Below are 18,756 nucleotides of genomic sequence, written 5' to 3' on the forward strand. Positions count from 1 at the left end.
GGTCACTGTGGGCAGGGCTATTATATTTGCCTTGCTGGCATATCACCTGGTGGGCGGGGCTGCTGCAGTGGCCCCTTTTATCCCTTCGCTGCTATCTGACCTTCAATTTTATCAGCAACAACAACAATCACAGCAGATGGCCCCGCCCCTCCCTGAGTCTGGTTCTGCTGGAGGTTTCTTCCTGTTAAAAGGGAGTTTTTCCTTCCCACTGTCGCCAAAGTGCTTGTTCATAGGGGGTCATATGATTGTTGGGTTGTTCTCTGTATCTGTTATAGTAGGGTCGACCTTACAATATAAAGCACCTTCAGGTGACTGTTGTTGTGATCTGGCGCTGTGTAAATAAAATGAATTAAACTTAGAGGTCAAAGGTCCTTTGACGAGTGTATGGCTGCGGGCAGCAAGGATCTTTAAAAAATAAAAATATATTCGCCACTGAAAAGAGTTTTAAGAAGTGACTTAAAAATGCTCGTTGAAGATGTTTGTCTCTGTCTCCTCTGAGCTGCGTCCTCAGCACGTCAGCTGTTCGGAGCGGCTGGGAGTGTAAATGTAGGAGCTCGGAGACGATTTGAAGACTGAAAAACAGAGAATAATAAAATGAAGGGACCCAGTGCAGTGAGGCTAAAACAGAAGATGTAAAACAGGCTAACAAAAAGTATTTTCTCAGGTAGGTGGGACCGCTGTGCCATGAATGCCTGCACAGTGCCAAACCACATATGGATATTGTGCTCCACTGTATTGAAGGCAAAACCAATAAAACTGTAATCAAAATAAATGTGGATTCATAGTGTACTTTTTTCCCTTCTACTTTCAACTGCTCCCTTTAGGAGCCACCTTCATCCCACCCACCTGCATCCTCTTGTCCTTCAGTACATCTGTGAACTTCCTCTGTGGTCTGGCTCTTTTGCTCCTGCCTGGTAGCTAAGGATGCACGTTTTCTGCTCTTTCATTTAAGTGAGCTATTTTTAAGTCACTCCACGTATGGCCCATACCCCGGAAAGCACAGGGTACGTACGATGTAAGAAGTGCAAGTATTGTTTGTTTGAAAATTGTGCAGTACTTGAAATCACTGACAGCAGAGTTTGTTTCTTTTCCTGACCTGAGCTGGTCACACCATGTTGGTGTGATCACAAAAGCAACAAGACAGCAGCTCTTCTTTCTGCGGCGCCTGAGAAGATTCGGCATGAACCCCAGAATACTTACCAACTTCTACAGATGCACCATTGCAAGTATTCTGACTGGCTGGTACGGCGGCTGTAACGCTGCAAAGCTCTGCAGAGGGTGGTGAGATCAGCACAGCGCATCACCGGGACTGTTCTCTGCAGACAGCGCTGCACGAGGCTGTTTGATCCCAGCCACAGCCTCTTCACACTGCTGCTGTGGCGGTTCAGGAGCATCCAGACACAGAGACAGTTTCTACCCACAAACCATCAGGAACAGCTGACATTCTGCACCTTTACAGGTAAATGACAATAACACTTGAAACTTCATCGATCGCTCGTTTCCTAATTACAAACTCTGTGAACAACGATGCAAAGGAGGCTGCACGTAAAACCTTTTTTTAAAACCCCGAATGCTTTATTTAAAATCTGGACACATAATTCTAGAACTAGACTGAATAGTACAATCACTTTTTGCAATAACACATTAAAACTGAATTCCAGGCAAAAACTGCCTGCAAGCAAACACAGTTACTACTTTGGCTTCTTGACTGAAGAAGAGAAGCCTGAAATGATCACAGAAGCAGAAACTCAAACACCACGTGTGGGCTGTGGGAGAGATGCTGTTGTGCACTGTGTGTGTGATGGAGGAGCGAAGCTGCTGATGGATACAGTTATGTCCGGGGAGACAACAGGGTTCCCACCATCTTCCAGCTGTTGCTCACAACTGGAAAGAATCTGAATAGACTTACAGAGAGTATAAAAGCTGTTTGGATAAAAACTGATCTGCATTATTCAAATTTCAGTTGTTTGTTCATTTCAGCCAGAAGCACCGAAACCCCGAAACACAAATATCAGAATAACACAACTGTGTACCACACATGGAGGAAGACGGCTCTTTGACCCAAGACAGGAAACATTTGGAAACTCAGATTAAGTCACACGCTCTGTCATTTTGTTCGCTTCCTACTGATGTGTCGAACATTAAGGATAATGTTTTCTTTTTTATCTTAAGAAAATGTAATTTACAAAATGACGTGGATCCCAAATCTTTTTGGAGTAATAAAGATTCCTTTAAGCTGCAGAGATGCAGCGGCTTCGCGTGAGATTCCAGAGTAGACGATGAACTGAATTAATAACAAAGAGATGTTCTGTTTTTATGTGTCTGTCTTTACTGGTCGCACTGAGTAATCCCACAAACACTGGAGGGAGGAGGTGACCCTCGAGCTGCTTCGAATCAAACCGACGTCATTGTCACAGGAGCCTTTACGTAGATGTGCACAGCTACAAACTTCAAAAACCCTCTGAGTCATCAGTCCACCATGATAAATGGACTGACTCTTATATAGTGCTTTATACACATTCACCATACTTCAAGTGCTTTCTATCTAAATGCATCAGAGGAGAGAAGTCTGGGTTTAGTATCCCGCCCAAGGATGTTTGGCTTGCAGACTGGGGGAGCCAGGGTTCGAACCATCGAGCCGGCTCTACCTCCTGACCTACAGCCACTCGTAAATGAAGGAAGTCAGGAAAGTTGTTTTCTACTACAAACATTCTCTCAATGGACCAAAACAAACTGAGATGCACAACCCAGATCTCACTAACAGTTCAAGGAAACGAGCCTGCGGGTGGTCACGGCAATCAGTGTGTTCAAAAACGACGTGCCAGCAGTTTTAGTTTAGTCAGCCTGGGTTTGTTAGACGATTGTGTTATTATTATTGACACACTGTTCATGGAGAGGTTCACTGACAGCCTCATGTAAACACATCTGTCAGAAATCAGACTGTCTCTATGCTACACCTCCACTCAGAACCAACAGCATCGATAAAGATGACAAACGATGAAACAGATAGCAGACACACACAGACACACAACATGACTGTTGTTTGTACAGAGGAAGGAAACAGGCTGAAACACAATCAAAGAGCAAAGAGTGAAAACATGAATTAAAGGAAACTCCACACTTGAACAGAGGAAACAACATCCCATAATCCACGTATGATGACACAGCTGTACACATCAGCTGCTGTACGCCCTCACAAACAGCAAAGCACTTGACACACTTGAACACTGCGAGTGTAAAACACGAGTTATGCAGATTCCTATGCAACATGCTCCTGGGACACGATTCTGTCTCTGGGTTTAAGCAGGAAAGCACAACGGAGCCAAGCCATGAAACTCCACATTTAAAAGTAAGGAACAAAACCAAAAACAGACTATAGCAGTTAAAAGATTCTCTTCGAGTGGGTCTCACTTCCACCAACCATCGCTCCAGCTAGAGTCTCAGAAAAGGTTCAGCGACGGGTCAGAGTTTCTTCATGTGAGAAGCTCAGAGACGAAGCCTCCACCGGGCGCCTAGCACTACTCAGTGAACTACTCAGGAATAAATAATGGACTTTATAATAAAGCAGGAGGCTGGTGGTCCTGTGTGGTTCTAGGGAACGGGTCCACATTGGAGGAGAAGGTGGGTCAGATGTCCTGGAGCCCGGCCTCGAGTTCGACAGCTCGTGTTGTGACGTCCAGGCGCGCCCCACTACAGGCCACGCCTTCAAGATGCAGCTGTCCAATTAAAAAACGTCCCCACTTTATGCATTCAAGTGTCTACAGAGTCTCAATGCTTTCAGGGTGTTAGCGGCAGATCATCAGCTGTCCATGCTGCAACACTCTGCAGGATAAGAAACACACGTTACTCATCATCATCATCATCATCATCATCATCATCATCATCGTCGTCAGTGATTACAGGCTGCTGGGCGTCACTTTGACCAAGCAAACACTTGACCAACAGCTCCTCACAGCGCCTGAGAATGTTAGTTACTGGTCATGTATGTGAGCTAGATAAAGGGCTAAACTGGTACAGATTAAAGTCCTGTACAAGTGCTTTCATTAGGCAAGAAGACTAGAAACACATATTAATGTAATTATATTACATTATGTTCTGAGTATTAACCCATATTAGTCTAATAGGCTCTGGCCTTTCTGAGTACCATCGCACAGGCCTTTAAACCAACCCAGATTAGCAAGAGCCACGATCGAGAGGGCAGCTGGTAACAGGTATGACTGATAAGGTCCGACCTGCAAGGTCACTCAGGTATCAGCGCGAGCAGGAAGACACCTGGGCGAGTGCCCTCACCCAGATCGGCTCACTCCAGAACCGCCTGCATCATCTACATCTGCTGACTCTGAGCTGCTGTGTGGAGCACAGCTCACTGCCTCACTAATGATAAATAAAGCCAGAGTTTCCACACCAAGATGCAGTTCCTGTAAGCCCCATGTTCTCCTTGAGAGAGGAGAAAGAAATCTTTGTTCAAAATTCTTATTTAAATATTTTGATTTTTTTTTTTTTGCTTTAATCTCAAATGTGACAAATGTACCTGACCACAGACATTAAAGAATACAAATGAATAAAAGTACAACACTGATGCTCAAACTTGGCCTTTGATTGGAACAGATCTGATCTGACTTTCAGCTGTGGGCCAATCACTGATTTTCCACAGAAGGACAGTTTATCAACTTTATTTTACCAGAATTTAATTTCTTTCTTTTCTGGTGGAGACTGAACTTTACCTTTAGCCTTTCAAAATCGTTTCACTTTCATACCATTCAGTCCCTCTGCATCCTGGACATCCAGGAAGGGCGCAGGTCCCCAGATTCGGATGGTTCCATCGTCTGAGGCGCTGGCCAGCAGACCGGGCACCACGGGGTTCCAGCTCACACAGTTGACTGTGCGTGTGTGACCGGTCAGCTCTGCGATGGGCAGCTCACTGCGCCGGTGCCAGATGTAAACTTTGTGGTCTGACAAGAGAGAGACGAGCTCGTCAGCAGTTTGTTGGATCACACTAATGACCAGCACAAAACCTTCTTTTAGCATCAAGAACAACGTTTGGGTTCAATATTTGTATGAATGTCTCTTTACAGAGCAACATTTGTGGAGGACACTTTTTGCTTTCTTCTTCCTTAGAACTAAACATGCTTTGGTCTTACCTTCACTACCACTGGCAATGAAGTCTTCATTGTGCCCCCCGAAGCAGGAATGGATGGTGTAAAAACCCTGGGTGACACCTTGGTACTTCCTCACCAGCACCCGGTCCTGCAGGTCCCAAAGGTGCACTCCCTGCAAATAAGAGGCACATTTCAACAATCAAGACAAAGCTGATGTGAAGCAGCTGATGAAAGAAACAAAATGTCAGGAAGTAATCAGGAGCTCACCTGAGTAGCAACATTGAGCAGAGCTAACCTTCCATTTTTGGAAACAGTGAAAGACATAATGGGATGGTCCTCCTGCACTCTGGAAGGACAACATACACAAACATGTTTATTTTAGAAATGAGGCTTCTGACTGCTCCTCCCTAATTCACTGATCACCACAGGAGACGGCTCAGCATGTGGCAGCGTTTTTACGGCCCATCCTGATGCTAATTTGTGACACCTTCCAGTCTTCAACCAGAAGTTAATAAGTCCAACTTTCACATGTTAGGTGAACATGTTCAATACTGATGACCACAAATTTTATTACAGAGATAATGATTTAAAGGTGCTACACTACAGTGGTTGGAAATGTCCAGTTTGTGCATGTAAATGGAGAGTCCTCTTCACACACTGAGGTTAATTATGGAGTTCCACAGGGTTCAGTGCTAGGACCAATTCTGTTTACATTATACATGCTTCCCTTAGGCAGCATCATTAGAAGACATAGCATACATTTACACTGCTATGCAGATGACACCCAGCTCTATCTGTCCATGAAGCCAGATAACACACACCAATGAGTTAAACTGCAGGAATGTCTTAAAGACATAAAGACCTGGATGGCCGCTAACTTTCTGCTTCTTAATTCAGATCAAACTGAGGTTATTGTACTCGGCCCTGAGAATCTTAGAAATATGGTATCTAACCAGATTCTTACTCTGGATGGCATTACCTTGGCCTCCAGTAACGCTGTGAGGAACCTTGGAGTCATTTTTGACCAGGACATGTCCTTCAACGCACATATTAAACAAATATGTAAGACTGCTTTCTTCCATTTGTGCAACATCTCTAAAGTTAGAAATATCCTGTCTCAGAGTGACGCTGAAAAACTAGTTCATGCATTTATTACTTCCAGGCTGGACGACTGTAATTCATTATTATCAGGATGTCCAAAAAACTCCCTGAAAAGCCTTCAGCTGATCCAAAATGCTGCAGCAAGAGTCCTGACAGGGACTAGAAAGAGAGAGCAGATTTCTCCTGTTTTGGCTTCCTGTTAAATCTAGAATTGAATTCAAAATCCTGCTCCTCACATACAAGGTCTTAAATAATCAGGCCCCATCTTATCTTAATGACCTTGTAGTACCATATCACCCTATTAGAGCACTTCGCTCTCGCTCTGCAGGCCTACTTGTTGTTCCTAGAGTATTTAAAAGTAGAATGGGAGGCAGAGCCTTCAGTTTTCAGGCCCCTCTTCTGTGGAACCAGCTTCCAGTTTGGATTCAGGAGACAGACACTATCTCTACTTTCAAGATTAGGCTTCAAACTTTCCTTTTTGCTAAAGCATATAGTTAGGGCTGGACCAGGTGACCCTGAATCCTCCCTTAGTTATGCTGCAATAGACATAGGCTGCTGGGGATTCCTAAGATGGACTCAGTATTTCTTCTTATTTATTAAGATTATTTAAGGTTAACATTGTCTAATACTTAAAGTAGTTTGATGAACTGACACATCTAAGTGTGACAGTGTAACAAGTGTAACAAAGTAGTGAATAACTCCAAGTTTGATCATATTTGGTTGCTTGGCAAAATATTTCCACATTTCTTTCAAATTAATCAGGTGTGGAGTGACCGAGTCCTTCTTAGGAGGACCTGGTACTGGTAAGAAACGTATCAGCTGACACACCTACTGATGGACGCACAGATATAAGGCCAAACATGACCTTTGTTGGCTGAGTTCATCACGAGACGTTATTGACATTCATTAAGACACTTGCAGTGAATATCTGTGGCTGTTAAATCTCATCTCATACAGGACATTCTGCTCTTGCTCGTTTGTGAACTGATCCAATAGATCGATGTATTCCAGACTGTAGACAGCAAACATCTCTACAACCAGTGTTTTGGGACTGAAGTGTTCAGTAGTTTCTCAGATCCTTAAAACAGTTGCAGAGACGTCTCCAGAAAGACAGAACAGATACATTTACTATTAAAGTAATGACTAATTAGTACTTCAGTTACTCTGATGACGTACATGTTTCTGTCTGTCAGGTCCTCAAAATTGTATCCTCGGATGCGTTGGTGGGTGTCAGATGCGAGGACTGTGCGGCCGTCACTGAGACACCACAGGCACTGCACCCGAACTCCCTCCCAGGAGTCCAGGAGGTTTCCATCCAAGTCCTGGGAGTTCACCAGAAACAAAGCAAAAGCAGGAGGACGTCAGCCTGGAAATGATTGTTATCAGTCCAGAAACACTCACCGGACAGTTTTATGTGGGACCAGGTGCAACCTTCTTTTCACTTTAACACTGAATTAATTTTGAGCATCACAGATTCAGCAAAATGCTAAAAAATATTTCTGAGGTTTTGCACTAAATATTTAGCAATGAGCTGAGACACAAGCGCTCACCCAGATTCGTTGGATGTTTTTAATTTGTGGTCCCTTTTCAATAATAATAAAAACTAGAATGTGCAGCTCCTGGAGGGTTTGCAGTGGGATGGATGCTACCTGTGGACTGTAGCTCGCTGTCGGGGAAGGAGGAGAGAAACAGCTGTGCCTAATAAAGTGGCAGACACTGGAAATTGATGCGTGTTTATGTTAATCATGCTGTAAGTTCATAATGAGAAAGAGTAGGCAGCAATGTGGAGAAAACTATAACTGCAGACAGACAGGTGCAGTTTCTTTACACTGAAACGATTCTGTCATCACGCTGAGAAACTGTGAGGACAGTAAATCACAACAACATGACAACCACTGATGATGATGTGAGACGTGGTCGCAGGACGGTGCTGAATAACAGACAGTTCAGACTTCAGGATTCGATTTATTCTCTAGATTTCTTTAAACTCTTAGTTTGTGCAAAAGTCTTGAGTCATCAGGTCTATGTTTGTACAAGAGGCCAGACTGTCACATACTGTCCTTCTTAAAGTGCTCTCCAGCTGTACGAGGCTGTTTTAAACATTAGGACATTAGATGACTATAAAAAATGGTTCAGGCTACTACATGAATTCAATAAATTTAAAGCTTTCCTGTTTGACATGCAGTTTGTTTTTGTTGTTCTTGAAACCTTCAATAAGAGGAGAGTCTGAGCTCTCACAGTGACAACGATAACGAGACGGATGTTTTCATGAACGCAGCAGACGTATACAAACTAAACAGACATGCTCTGACTCGTCAGCACAAATGACTTCGGCATATTTTTAAGTTACACTTTATTCTAATGATGTCTTGTGAAGTCTTGTTCTCAGCTCACTACATATGATCTGTGCGTATCAGGACAATGATGTCAGTGATGTCTCACTGCAAAAAACATGTGTGGTTTGTAACATACATCATTTATATAAAAACTGGCCACACCATTAAAACACCAGATTTTCCAAGAATTCATAGTTTACATTATGTCTAGTGTTTGTAAGGCTCCGCCCTCTGTAGCTGTACGTGTGTTGCTGCAACAGACATAGGCTGCCGGGGGATTCCCATGATGCATTGAGTTTTTCCTTTCCAGTCACCTTTCTCACTCACTATGTGTTAACAGACCTCTCTGCATTGAATCATATCTGTTATTAACCTCTGTCTCTCTTCCACAGCATGTCTTTATCCTGTCCTCCTTCTCTCACCCCAACCAATCGCAGCAGATGGCCCCGCCCCTCCCTGAGCCTGGTTCTGCTGGAGCTTTCTTCCTGTTAAAAGGGAGTTTTTCCTTCCCACTGTCGCCAAAGTGCTTGCTCATAGGGGGTCATATGATTGTTGGGTTTTTCTCTGTATGTATTATTGTGGGGTCGACCTTACAATATAAAGCGCCTTGAGGCGACTTGTTGTGATTTGGCGCTGTGTAAATAAAGTTGAATTGGACTGAAATTGAATTGTGTTAATAAGCTTGTGTTGGAACAGACTTCCAACTGACATCAGTCTCTTTACTTTAACCTCCTGAGACCTGAACTCTTCCACGGCAGCATTTTTAATTTCTCTTTGATATTCGGGCTGATTGGGACCTGATGAATGTAAAAACAAAGAATTAACAGATTTTTTTTACCTTATTTTTGTTTCTAAGAAAAATCAGAGCCACAAATGAGGATATTTGTTTAAACTTTCAATAGGACAGTAGCAGGATAATGTCCTCGTAAGTGGATATCAGGCCCTTGTAGAGCACAATTGAGTATTTTGGTCTAAATAACCCAACATGTGATGTCCACATATGTGGACGCCAGGTCCGAGGAGGTTAAAGGTCAAAGTTTGGTTAAAGGGAAATCAGAGCTGTCTTCCTTTTAATTAATGTTGTTGTTGTTTGTTTGTTTGTTGTCTTTTTAAAGTTATCATCTATTACTTGTAGTTGTATTTATGATGTATTTTGGATGAATATGTATGTTTTATTCTAAAACGTCTGATGTGTGATTGTAGCCCAACAAGGGACAGTGGTTGAAAATTAGCAACAGCTATAAGCGTTGCATCAGCTTCATGTTTTACACCATGTTAAACTGCAGCGTCCCTTCTAAGGAAAGAAAGGCTCCGTGTGATGTGCATTCAGAGAAGCTTCCTGTCTTGGTTTTTCCACATGTTTGAATCAGTCTGGCTGTTCTCCTACGACATGGAGACAATGTTTCCTGCCTGTAAGGCTGTGTTGGAGCCTGTGGACACAGTGCCCATGCAGCGAGGATACTCACACACTGGTAGAACTGGCCCCTCTGGCCGCCGGTGACAAAGCGTTTGCCATCTGGGTTCCAGGCCACGCTGGTTAGGCTATCCTCGTGGGACTGACTCATCTTTGTTCGCAACTCCCCCGTCTGTACAGTAGAGCCCAGAGCACACAGAACAGATCAGACACCAAACATACTAAACACACAGAGATCAGTTTTCTCTGATTGGTCTATGAAAAGGTCACATTGAAAAGGAACGTCTGCAGGTCCAGTTTCACACGAACAAAGCAGCTGGTGTGGAGCAGGACTCGTTTCAGGACGCACTGATAATCAGTTAACAACCCAGCCAACTCTCACTCGCTCTCCAGCTCTTCGGTGCATAAACGCATCTCTCATGTCAGCCAGGTTTCTTGTAGGCAGCGACTCTAACAAATCCACTGTGCACAGTCAGCTTGGAGCACTGTTCACAAGTGCAGGCAATTTATTGATGTTGAGACTCTCATCATCTTTAACCCTTTAGAGCAGAAATATTCCAGGTAGCTCGGTAAACTGGCAACAGCTGCGCTCAGATGGACTGCACGAGGAAACCGTTTTACAGCGAGAGCGTGATCTCTGAACATAAAAACCCAGAAGGACTCAGGGTTTCTTCAGCTTCAGATACAACATCATTAACAGATTTAAAGAGCTGAGCTCATGTTCCCTGCACTGGTTGCTGCGCAGCACTTTTATGGGAGGTCAAACTATCGAAAAGCTGGACTCATTATTCAGCAGGTTGCTTCATCAATTATGTCATGATGCGATGACGATGCTCAAACCCAATCGTCATCTTCGTGTCCACACTGCTGCATGCAAGCTTTGATCTGATCAGCTGCACTCATCGTACTGCTGCTACATGAACACAGACTGTGCACACGCTGAACACAGTTGGAACGTCGCTATTCAGCGCTCACCTGAATTGTCAGATGTACAAATATTTCCAAGTATGAGATTTGTACTCGAGTCACAATGATGGGGGGCCTCGGACCGGTCCGTGAGTCGTTTGGTACCGGGCCGCGAGAGCTGAGGCTCAGGTGTGAAATGTCTGGTTTTCAGGGTTTTTATTTTGTTATCGTTTTATCGTTTACTCGGTTTTCCTGGGTCTTTTCACGTGTGTTATGAATAAATCTTCTTTTTTTCGGTACCAGTACTAGTTTTATTTTGTTGTATTTATCCGCGACACCTTAACGGCTGGTCCGTGAAAATATTGTCAGGCATAAACCGGTCGGTGGCGCAACAAAGGTTGGAGACCGCTGTACTAAGCCATAAAGACGTTGGCACTCACAGTGTCCTGGACAAACTTTCATTAACCCTTGTCCAGGAGAAGATAGGGAACACATGAACGCAGTATGATTTCTTTACAAATAATAAAGGTAAGATGTATTTTAGAGCTTTTGCTCAATATTTTGTTTCCCAGCTAATACAGTCTTATTGAACATGATGCTATAAGCTTGGCACACCTATGTTTGGTGGTCTCAGCCTGTCTTCTTTGCAGAACCTCAAACTTCATCAGGTTAATGGCGAGCGTCAGTGCACGGCCATTTTCAGATCTCTCTCCAGAGATGTTCAGTCTGGCGTCTTAGGGTCACTGTCTCGGTCCGAGGTCCAGAGCTTATTATCAAGGACGTCTCTGCACACCGGTGCACTGATCTTTGCCTCTCCCCTGACCAGTCGAGTCTCACAGAAAGTGTCCCCACAGCGTGACAGTGCTACTGCCATGCTTCACTGCAGGGGGATTGGCCGGGTGAGCAACACTTGGTTTCCCTCAGACGTGACTCATTCAGCTCAAAGAGTTCAGTCTGTGTTTCATCAGACCAAAGAATTTTGTTTCTCGTGGTCTGAGAGTCCTTCAGGTGACTTTTAGCAAACTCCAGATTTACAGGGGAGTGGTTTCCATCTGGCCACTCTACCACAGAGACCCAGCTGGTTAATGCTTTGAGCCATTCATGCTCCCCCTTGGCCACTTATCCACCTTAGGATCAGGGGGAGAATGGAGCCTACCACTGCTGAGCATGTTTGGAACGCTGGAAGAATCGCAGAGTAAACCCACACGGTGAAAACAGACCGACCAAAGAAAGGCCCTCGCCATCCTCCTGGACATGCTCATCTCCTTGCTATATGGACAGTACTTCCTTTCCGTACCTGCACATTCCACAGCCACAGCTCGGAGCAGTCGTCAGGGCCGCAGGCTATCAGATAAGCATCATCAGGGCTCCATGCCAGGTAGGAAACACCATAAGCATGACCTTCAAGAGTCTTCATCAACTTCAGCTGCTGGATGTCCTGTGACCCAACACACAAACATCCATGTTCCAGTTACTACAGCCGTTGTAATAACTCACTGACTGATTGTTGCTATTCTGAAGTGTAACTCTTGATAAGCAAATGACTGGTTACCATGTCGACTTGCCACACAATGACTGTGGTGTCTTTGGAGCCAGTTGCCAGTTTTGTGCCATCGTTGGAGAACTTGCAGAACCAGACTTCATTGCAGTGTTCTGTGAGAATCTGCTGTGTGTAGCAGGGGAACTGTTTCCTTTACACACACACACACACACACACACACACACACACACACAGGTTTGCCCAACATGCCTCAGACTTGTGCATAAAGGAAACATACAGATGACATTCTTATCGTCTAGATTACCGACTGTTCACTAAACTAAATGTTTCCTCCTGCAGGGCAGCAGAAAGAAGCACAATCAGTTGATGTGGAGCTCAGTATTTAACAGCGTGTGTGTTTACTGACCGGCTGCAGGAGTGGTCCAGCAGCAGAGACACAGAGTCCAGACCACTGTCCAGTTTGGTGTTGTGGTAGAGGCAGCGCTCCCTCTGGAGCTCCACAGCCTGCTTCAAGAGAGTCTGCAGACGACGGGGAGGCAGCATCACTGACGGAGGCAGGTAAGCTACACACACACACACACACACACACACACACACACACACACACACACACACACACACACACACACACACACACACACACACACACACACACACACACACACACACACACAATTAATTTAGAGCATAGATCATCTTCAGTGCCCTGTACCAACACAGAGCAGAGCAGCTATCTGAACACTACCCCAACAGAGGTCGATTATCTTGTTAATATGTTCACCTCCTCACTACGTACGACTCTGGATACTGTAGCTCCAGTGAAAACTAAGGCCTCAAATCAGAAGTACCTGACTCCGTGGTATAATTCTCAAACACGTACCCTAAAGCAGATGACTCGTAATCTGGAGAGGAAATGGCGTGTCACAAATTTAGAGGATCATCATTTAGCCTGGAGAAATAGTTTGCTGCTTTATAAGAAAGCCCTCCGCAAAGCCAGAACATCTTACTATTCATCACTGATTGAAGAAAATAAGAACAACCCCAGGTTTCTCTTCAGCTCTGTAGCCAGGCTGACAAACAGTCAGAGCTCTGTTGAGCCAACAATCCCTTTAACGTTAACTAGTAATGACTTCATGAACTTCTTCACAAATAAAGTTTTTATCATTAGAGAAAAAATTACCAGTAATCATCCCACAGATGTAATATTATCTACAGCTACTCTTAGTACCATTGATGTTAAGTTAGACTCTTTTTCTCCAATTGATCTTTCTGAGTTAACTTCAATAACTTCACCAGTGTGTGAATGTGAGAGTGAATGAATAGTGGCATTGTAAAGCGCTTTGGGTGCCTTGAAAAGCGCTATATAAATCCAATCCATTATTATTATTATAATAATTATTTCCTCCAAACCATCAACGTGTCTTTTAGACCCCATTCCTACAAAACTGCTCAAAGAAGTCCTGCCATTAATTAATTCTTCGATCTTAAATATGATCAACCTATCTCTAATGATCGGCTATGTACCACAGGCCTTCAAGCTGGCTGTAGTTAAACCTTTACTCAAAAAGCATCTCTAGACCCAGCAGTCTTAGCTAATTATAGGCCAATCTCCAACCTTCCTTTATATCAAACATCCTTGAAAGAGTAGTTGTCAAACAGCTAACAGATCATCTGCAGAGGCTTATTTGAAGAGTTTCAGTCAGGTTTCAGAGCTCATCACAGCACAGAAACAGCTTTAGTGAAGGTTACAAATGATCTTCTTATGGCCTCTGACAGTGGACTCATCTCTGTGCTTGTCCTGTTAGACCTCAGTGCAGCGTTCGTGCAGAGTTTCCTTCCCACTGTCACCAAAGTGCTGCTCATAGGGTCATGTGACTGTAGGGTCTACCTTACAATATAAAGCACCTTGAGGCGACGGTTGTTGTGCATCTTTAATGTAAGATCAGCCAAATTTATGTCAGGTGGGTTTTTTGGTGATTTTCAAAGCACTTGTGATCACACCTGCATACAAAGATCGTTATTACTCATTTGAAATTTTATATCCAGAATATGTTGCTATTTGGAAAAAAAGGCTCCTTCCAGGGACGAATAATAACTGGTCAGGAAATAGATGCTAATGTCAACTGGGAACCAGTAAGAGAATTTCAGAGTGGGTACTGCGTATAGGAGTTACTCCTTTGCTTGTCAGCCAGTGTACACACTGACATGTGACCGTGTGAGTCACTGCACTCACTTTGGAGTTTGTCCAGCAGTTTGGTGCGCGATGCTGTGCCTTTGCCCTCCCACTCAGCTTTGGCTCGCAGGTCCTCTGCATGACTGCACATCAGGTACCTACAAACACAAAGCCAGCTACTATCAGAAACACCCACGTCAGCTTTTACAGGGAGCACATACGTAGATGGACGTTTTATTGTAAGGCTAATTCCTGTTTGAATTGTTCATGCATCTCAGCATCTTTACAGCTGCCAGTATCTCGAAATGTTTTCAAGGCATCGTGCTTTTAACAAACTACACATCTGTCATCCATCATTGTGACGCAAATACCCAGCACGCTATATTTCTCCATCATCATCTCAGAACCACACTCAGCTTCTTCGTGTGCTGTGAACTGACCCGCTCAGGATGTGGATGCGCTCCGTGTTATATTTGAGAGGGGTGAGTTCGGCTCTGAGGACCTGCAGGGCCTCCAGCACCTTCCCGTCCTCCAGATATTCCAGATATTTCTGCTGCAGGAGTAGGAACTTCATCCGCTGTCGGGGAGCAAAAACAAAAACAAGGATTTAAATTATCACCACGGATCAGCCGACATGTAACAACACGAATCTGTTGCTACTGAGCTTCACGTCTCACGTCTGGCTCTTTTAAAGGAACTTTAAACATCAAGATGAAAATGCAGTTACCAACCAGACTAACAATGGCTGTTCATGCTGCGTCCATCATGTCAGTGTGATACAGTCACTTTGATCTGGGCTGGACGAGTGAACGTCACTGTTCTGTTTAAAGTAGTTTAACTACACATTTAATCCGATTACAAAGAACAGAAGTGCGATTTCAAGGATCTCAGCTACACGATAAAGAAATGTAGTAACTGATCTGTCAGCACGACTCTGTGAGAAATAAATGTGTAAAACCTCACCTGCACCACTGCCCTGTGATCAGAAAACTAGCTTTGTGTTCATTCACAGACATGTTTTATTTATCTGTTTATTTATAGATTTTTCTTTTGGTATTGTTTACAGTCATGGTGTAAAAACAAACAGATATTTATAGTGCTGATAGTGTAATTTAGCTGTTCATCTGTTATTCAATCACTGTGGTGTAGAATGAGTGGACATGTGGGAGCTCTGAAAAACATGCAAACACAGTTTAGAGTCAAAAATGTGCAGCTTCTCCAAAGACGTCCAGCCGACCAGGCTAATGTCTGAGGCTCCTGGTCTCGGACATTAGGGTGCTGGCTAACTGTCACTACAGTGGCCATATTGTGAAGCAGTGTGTCAGGTTTGCTGTGATCTGTGCCTTTAAGAGTTTGGTGTACAGTAATGTTAATGGTCTTGTCCATTTGTAAACAGCACTGAAGCAGGGGTCATTGGTTTTTCTAGTTTCTCTTGTTTATTAAATTAAAAGGTTAAAGGTCACACTTGTTTTTCATTTGGTTTAGTTTGCACGTAGCGGTTAGTTAGCACTCCTTTGGAAGAACTTCTAAAATAAAAGTGCAGTAAACTGTCTTTCATCATTTCATCTCAAACTGCTCTGTGTAATCTCAGTGGATGCAGTAAACAAACCCCAAACAAACCAATGATCATTGCTGAAGTGCTTTGGGTAAGATTAGCGGTGCACCATTCGTCTGTCTGTAAGCAAACCTAGCTAGCCAAACTTGCAGGCAGCCATGTTTACTTTAGAACAGCATAGAAGGTGTGATGGTTGCAGTTCTGTTTATAAGTGTACCTGTACGATATGCCATCAATGTACAGTCTGAGCTCGAGGAAAGAGGCTTTATTCTAAGTCTGATTCTGGCTCAGTGTTCAGACTGCAGACTTCATGGTGAACTGATGTTGTCTGAGGTTTGGTCCACTCACCACTATAGCACTAGGAGAATGCATCAGTGCCTTCAGCTCATTCAGGTCACTCTCAGCCTGTATGAAAAGGAGAAATACAAACTCATTAACAGACCAGCAAAGAGCTCACACTCAAACCTTTACTACTACGGTGACTACTGTAACAGCCTCCTAAAGATTTAATATGCAGTTCGGAGAACTTGGTTGCACCTTGTCCCACTCTCCTTCAATGACGTGATTGCGAAACTTGGTGGCAGAGGGGTGTTCCAGTCTGCAGCCAGACTCCTGCATCAGGAGGTCCACCGTCTGGCTATGAACAGCGAAAAGAAACATCCACGTTATGACTACGGAGCATGGCGAAGCATCAGCACTCACCTGTGAGAATTATCAACACACTGACTGCAAAGTTGTGTCATGGGTGAAATAAAAAGCTGGACTATAATAAGATTAAGGTCCATCCTTCATATAAAAACGTAACAAGCATTAAAATGCAGAGATGTGTGTCACTTATCACAGAGTCCTTACTGTTACTACACGTAAACACAACGTGTAGCCAGCTATCAAAGACCCACTCTAACCCAGGAAAGTCCCCACGCATGACATCTGTGCAGGATTTTCAGATTTAAATTGCCTTGAGTTGTGCGATCACGTTGGACACAGTATGATGTCTTCCTATTCTGACAGCTCATGGTTGGAGATTTGCTTAAAACACCTCATATAATCAATCAACTGATCAAGCACACACATCCATACATATGCAATAATACTAAGTGCAATAATCCTTTCTGTCATCGTTGTATTTTTACTCAGTTGTATATAGTATTTGTATTTGTATTCTATTTTTATCTTATTGTATATTTATTTTATTTTATTCTGTACAGCTGTGTACTGTATTTATTCTTATTGTATTCTAATTTTTGCCTCATAACTTTTGCACTGTCCACTTCCTGCTGTGACAAAACAAATTTCCCACGTGTGGGACTAATAAAGGTTATCTTATCTTATCTTATAAGATTTGCAGCGTATGGTGATACACAGGTCCGGATACCGTGGGTCGGATACAGTTTATTAGCGTGTATGTGACACTTTGCCCTGAGCGGGCCTACTCCTCTATCGCTCTGCACCTGCAGATAAACGCGTGAGGAAGGATGCATCCTCAGCATCTTCACGGTGACCTGCCATCACCGCGGCTGGCTATGCTGATAACAACACTAGCTACCTGAGCTGGCTCACTTACTTGAGACCTAAATCGTTCAGATGTTGTCCTATGAGCCTGATGACATCCTCCTCGGACTGAGACAGGCGCTTCTTCTTCTTGACACCCGACCCGCCATCCGCCGCGCTGCTGCTGTTGTTGTTGTTGGAGGCGGGCTGGGCTGCCACTCCGTTGTTGTTGCTGACAGCGTTGCCATTGTTGGTTACCGAGATAAGTCCGTTGGAGTGAGCGGCCACGGTGGAGGACGACTCGCCATTCTGAGTACCGTTTCGACAGGAGAGCTCGGAATCCCGGTCCTGTCCTCCACCGTTAGCCTCCATGTTGCCACGGTTTATAACGGCGATATGGTGCGTGTACGAACAGCTGACAGGTCCACGGGGATAAGCAAACCTCTGGTGCGGTTAACGTCGGGCCCACTGACCCAGATGCAGCCGCAAATTGCAAAGCTCCCCCTGCGCCCGAGTCTGTGTTCGGCGGCGTCAGCGTGAACGACAGCCGGAGTTCCGCTCGGAGGACAAAGAAACAAACGGCAGAGTTAATTCGAAAGCTGCATTTTGAGCATTTCGACGGTATTCGGTGCTGTCAGCGCCGTTAAAGCTGCGCTCAGGCTGCGGAGTAGCGCTTGTTATTGTTGCTCTCGGACAGCTGCAGCCCTGATATGGCCATACGCGGTGACGTCAGCGGAAATTCCTTCACGTCCTTCTTGTTTGCTGTGCGTCACCGTTAGGCGTCGCTGTTTCCCCGCCTGGGCGCGACCTTCACATCTCCCAGCATTCGTTTTAAGGGTGACGTGATCATTTAGGCTCTACTGACACGCGTGGATCACTGAAGAGAACACATTGCACATAAAGTCAGACACAGTTGTGCATCATTTAATTAGTCTTTTTAAATCTATGACAAACTTCCACATTCACACTCGCAGCTGTGCAGTATCATAACATGGAGTTTAATCTCTGTGGAAAGTTGTGGTCTGTGCACATCTGTATGCATGGTTCAAGCATGCTCCTAGTTTTTTAACCTGAATGTTTTCTCATTAATTAGCTGATCATCACCGTCTGAACGCAGTCGCTTTCCGGATTTTGAGTAAATCACAAATCAGTTGTCTCAATGGGCTGTGCAGTAATCACG

At 44.2% G+C, this 18,756-nt stretch overlaps 1 protein-coding gene across 1 annotated transcript; it reads right to left on the reverse strand.

The window, feature by feature from the left end:
• Nucleotides 1-1,546: 1,546 nt before the first annotated feature.
• wdr26a (WD repeat domain 26a) lies at nucleotides 1,547-18,293 on the reverse strand. Its single transcript, XM_085421983.1, has 14 exons — nucleotides 17,650-18,293; nucleotides 16,623-16,722; nucleotides 16,434-16,490; nucleotides 14,971-15,107; nucleotides 14,591-14,688; nucleotides 12,764-12,920; nucleotides 12,409-12,547; nucleotides 12,154-12,294; nucleotides 10,003-10,122; nucleotides 7,377-7,522; nucleotides 5,367-5,445; nucleotides 5,142-5,271; nucleotides 4,758-4,952; nucleotides 1,547-3,822 (listed from the first exon to the last, which is right to left on the reverse strand). Exons 1-14 carry the CDS (start codon nucleotides 17,946-17,948, stop codon nucleotides 3,800-3,802), a joined length of 1,821 nt encoding a protein of 606 aa, XP_085278109.1. The 5' UTR covers nucleotides 17,949-18,293; the 3' UTR covers nucleotides 1,547-3,799.
• Nucleotides 18,294-18,756: the final 463 nt, after the last annotated feature.

Source organism: Rhamphochromis longiceps, linkage group LG11, assembly GCF_057381845.1.
Source record: "Rhamphochromis longiceps isolate RC_006_pf linkage group LG11, R_longiceps_female_GT1.1, whole genome shotgun sequence".
Lineage (NCBI taxonomy): Eukaryota > Metazoa > Chordata > Actinopteri > Cichliformes > Cichlidae > Rhamphochromis > Rhamphochromis longiceps.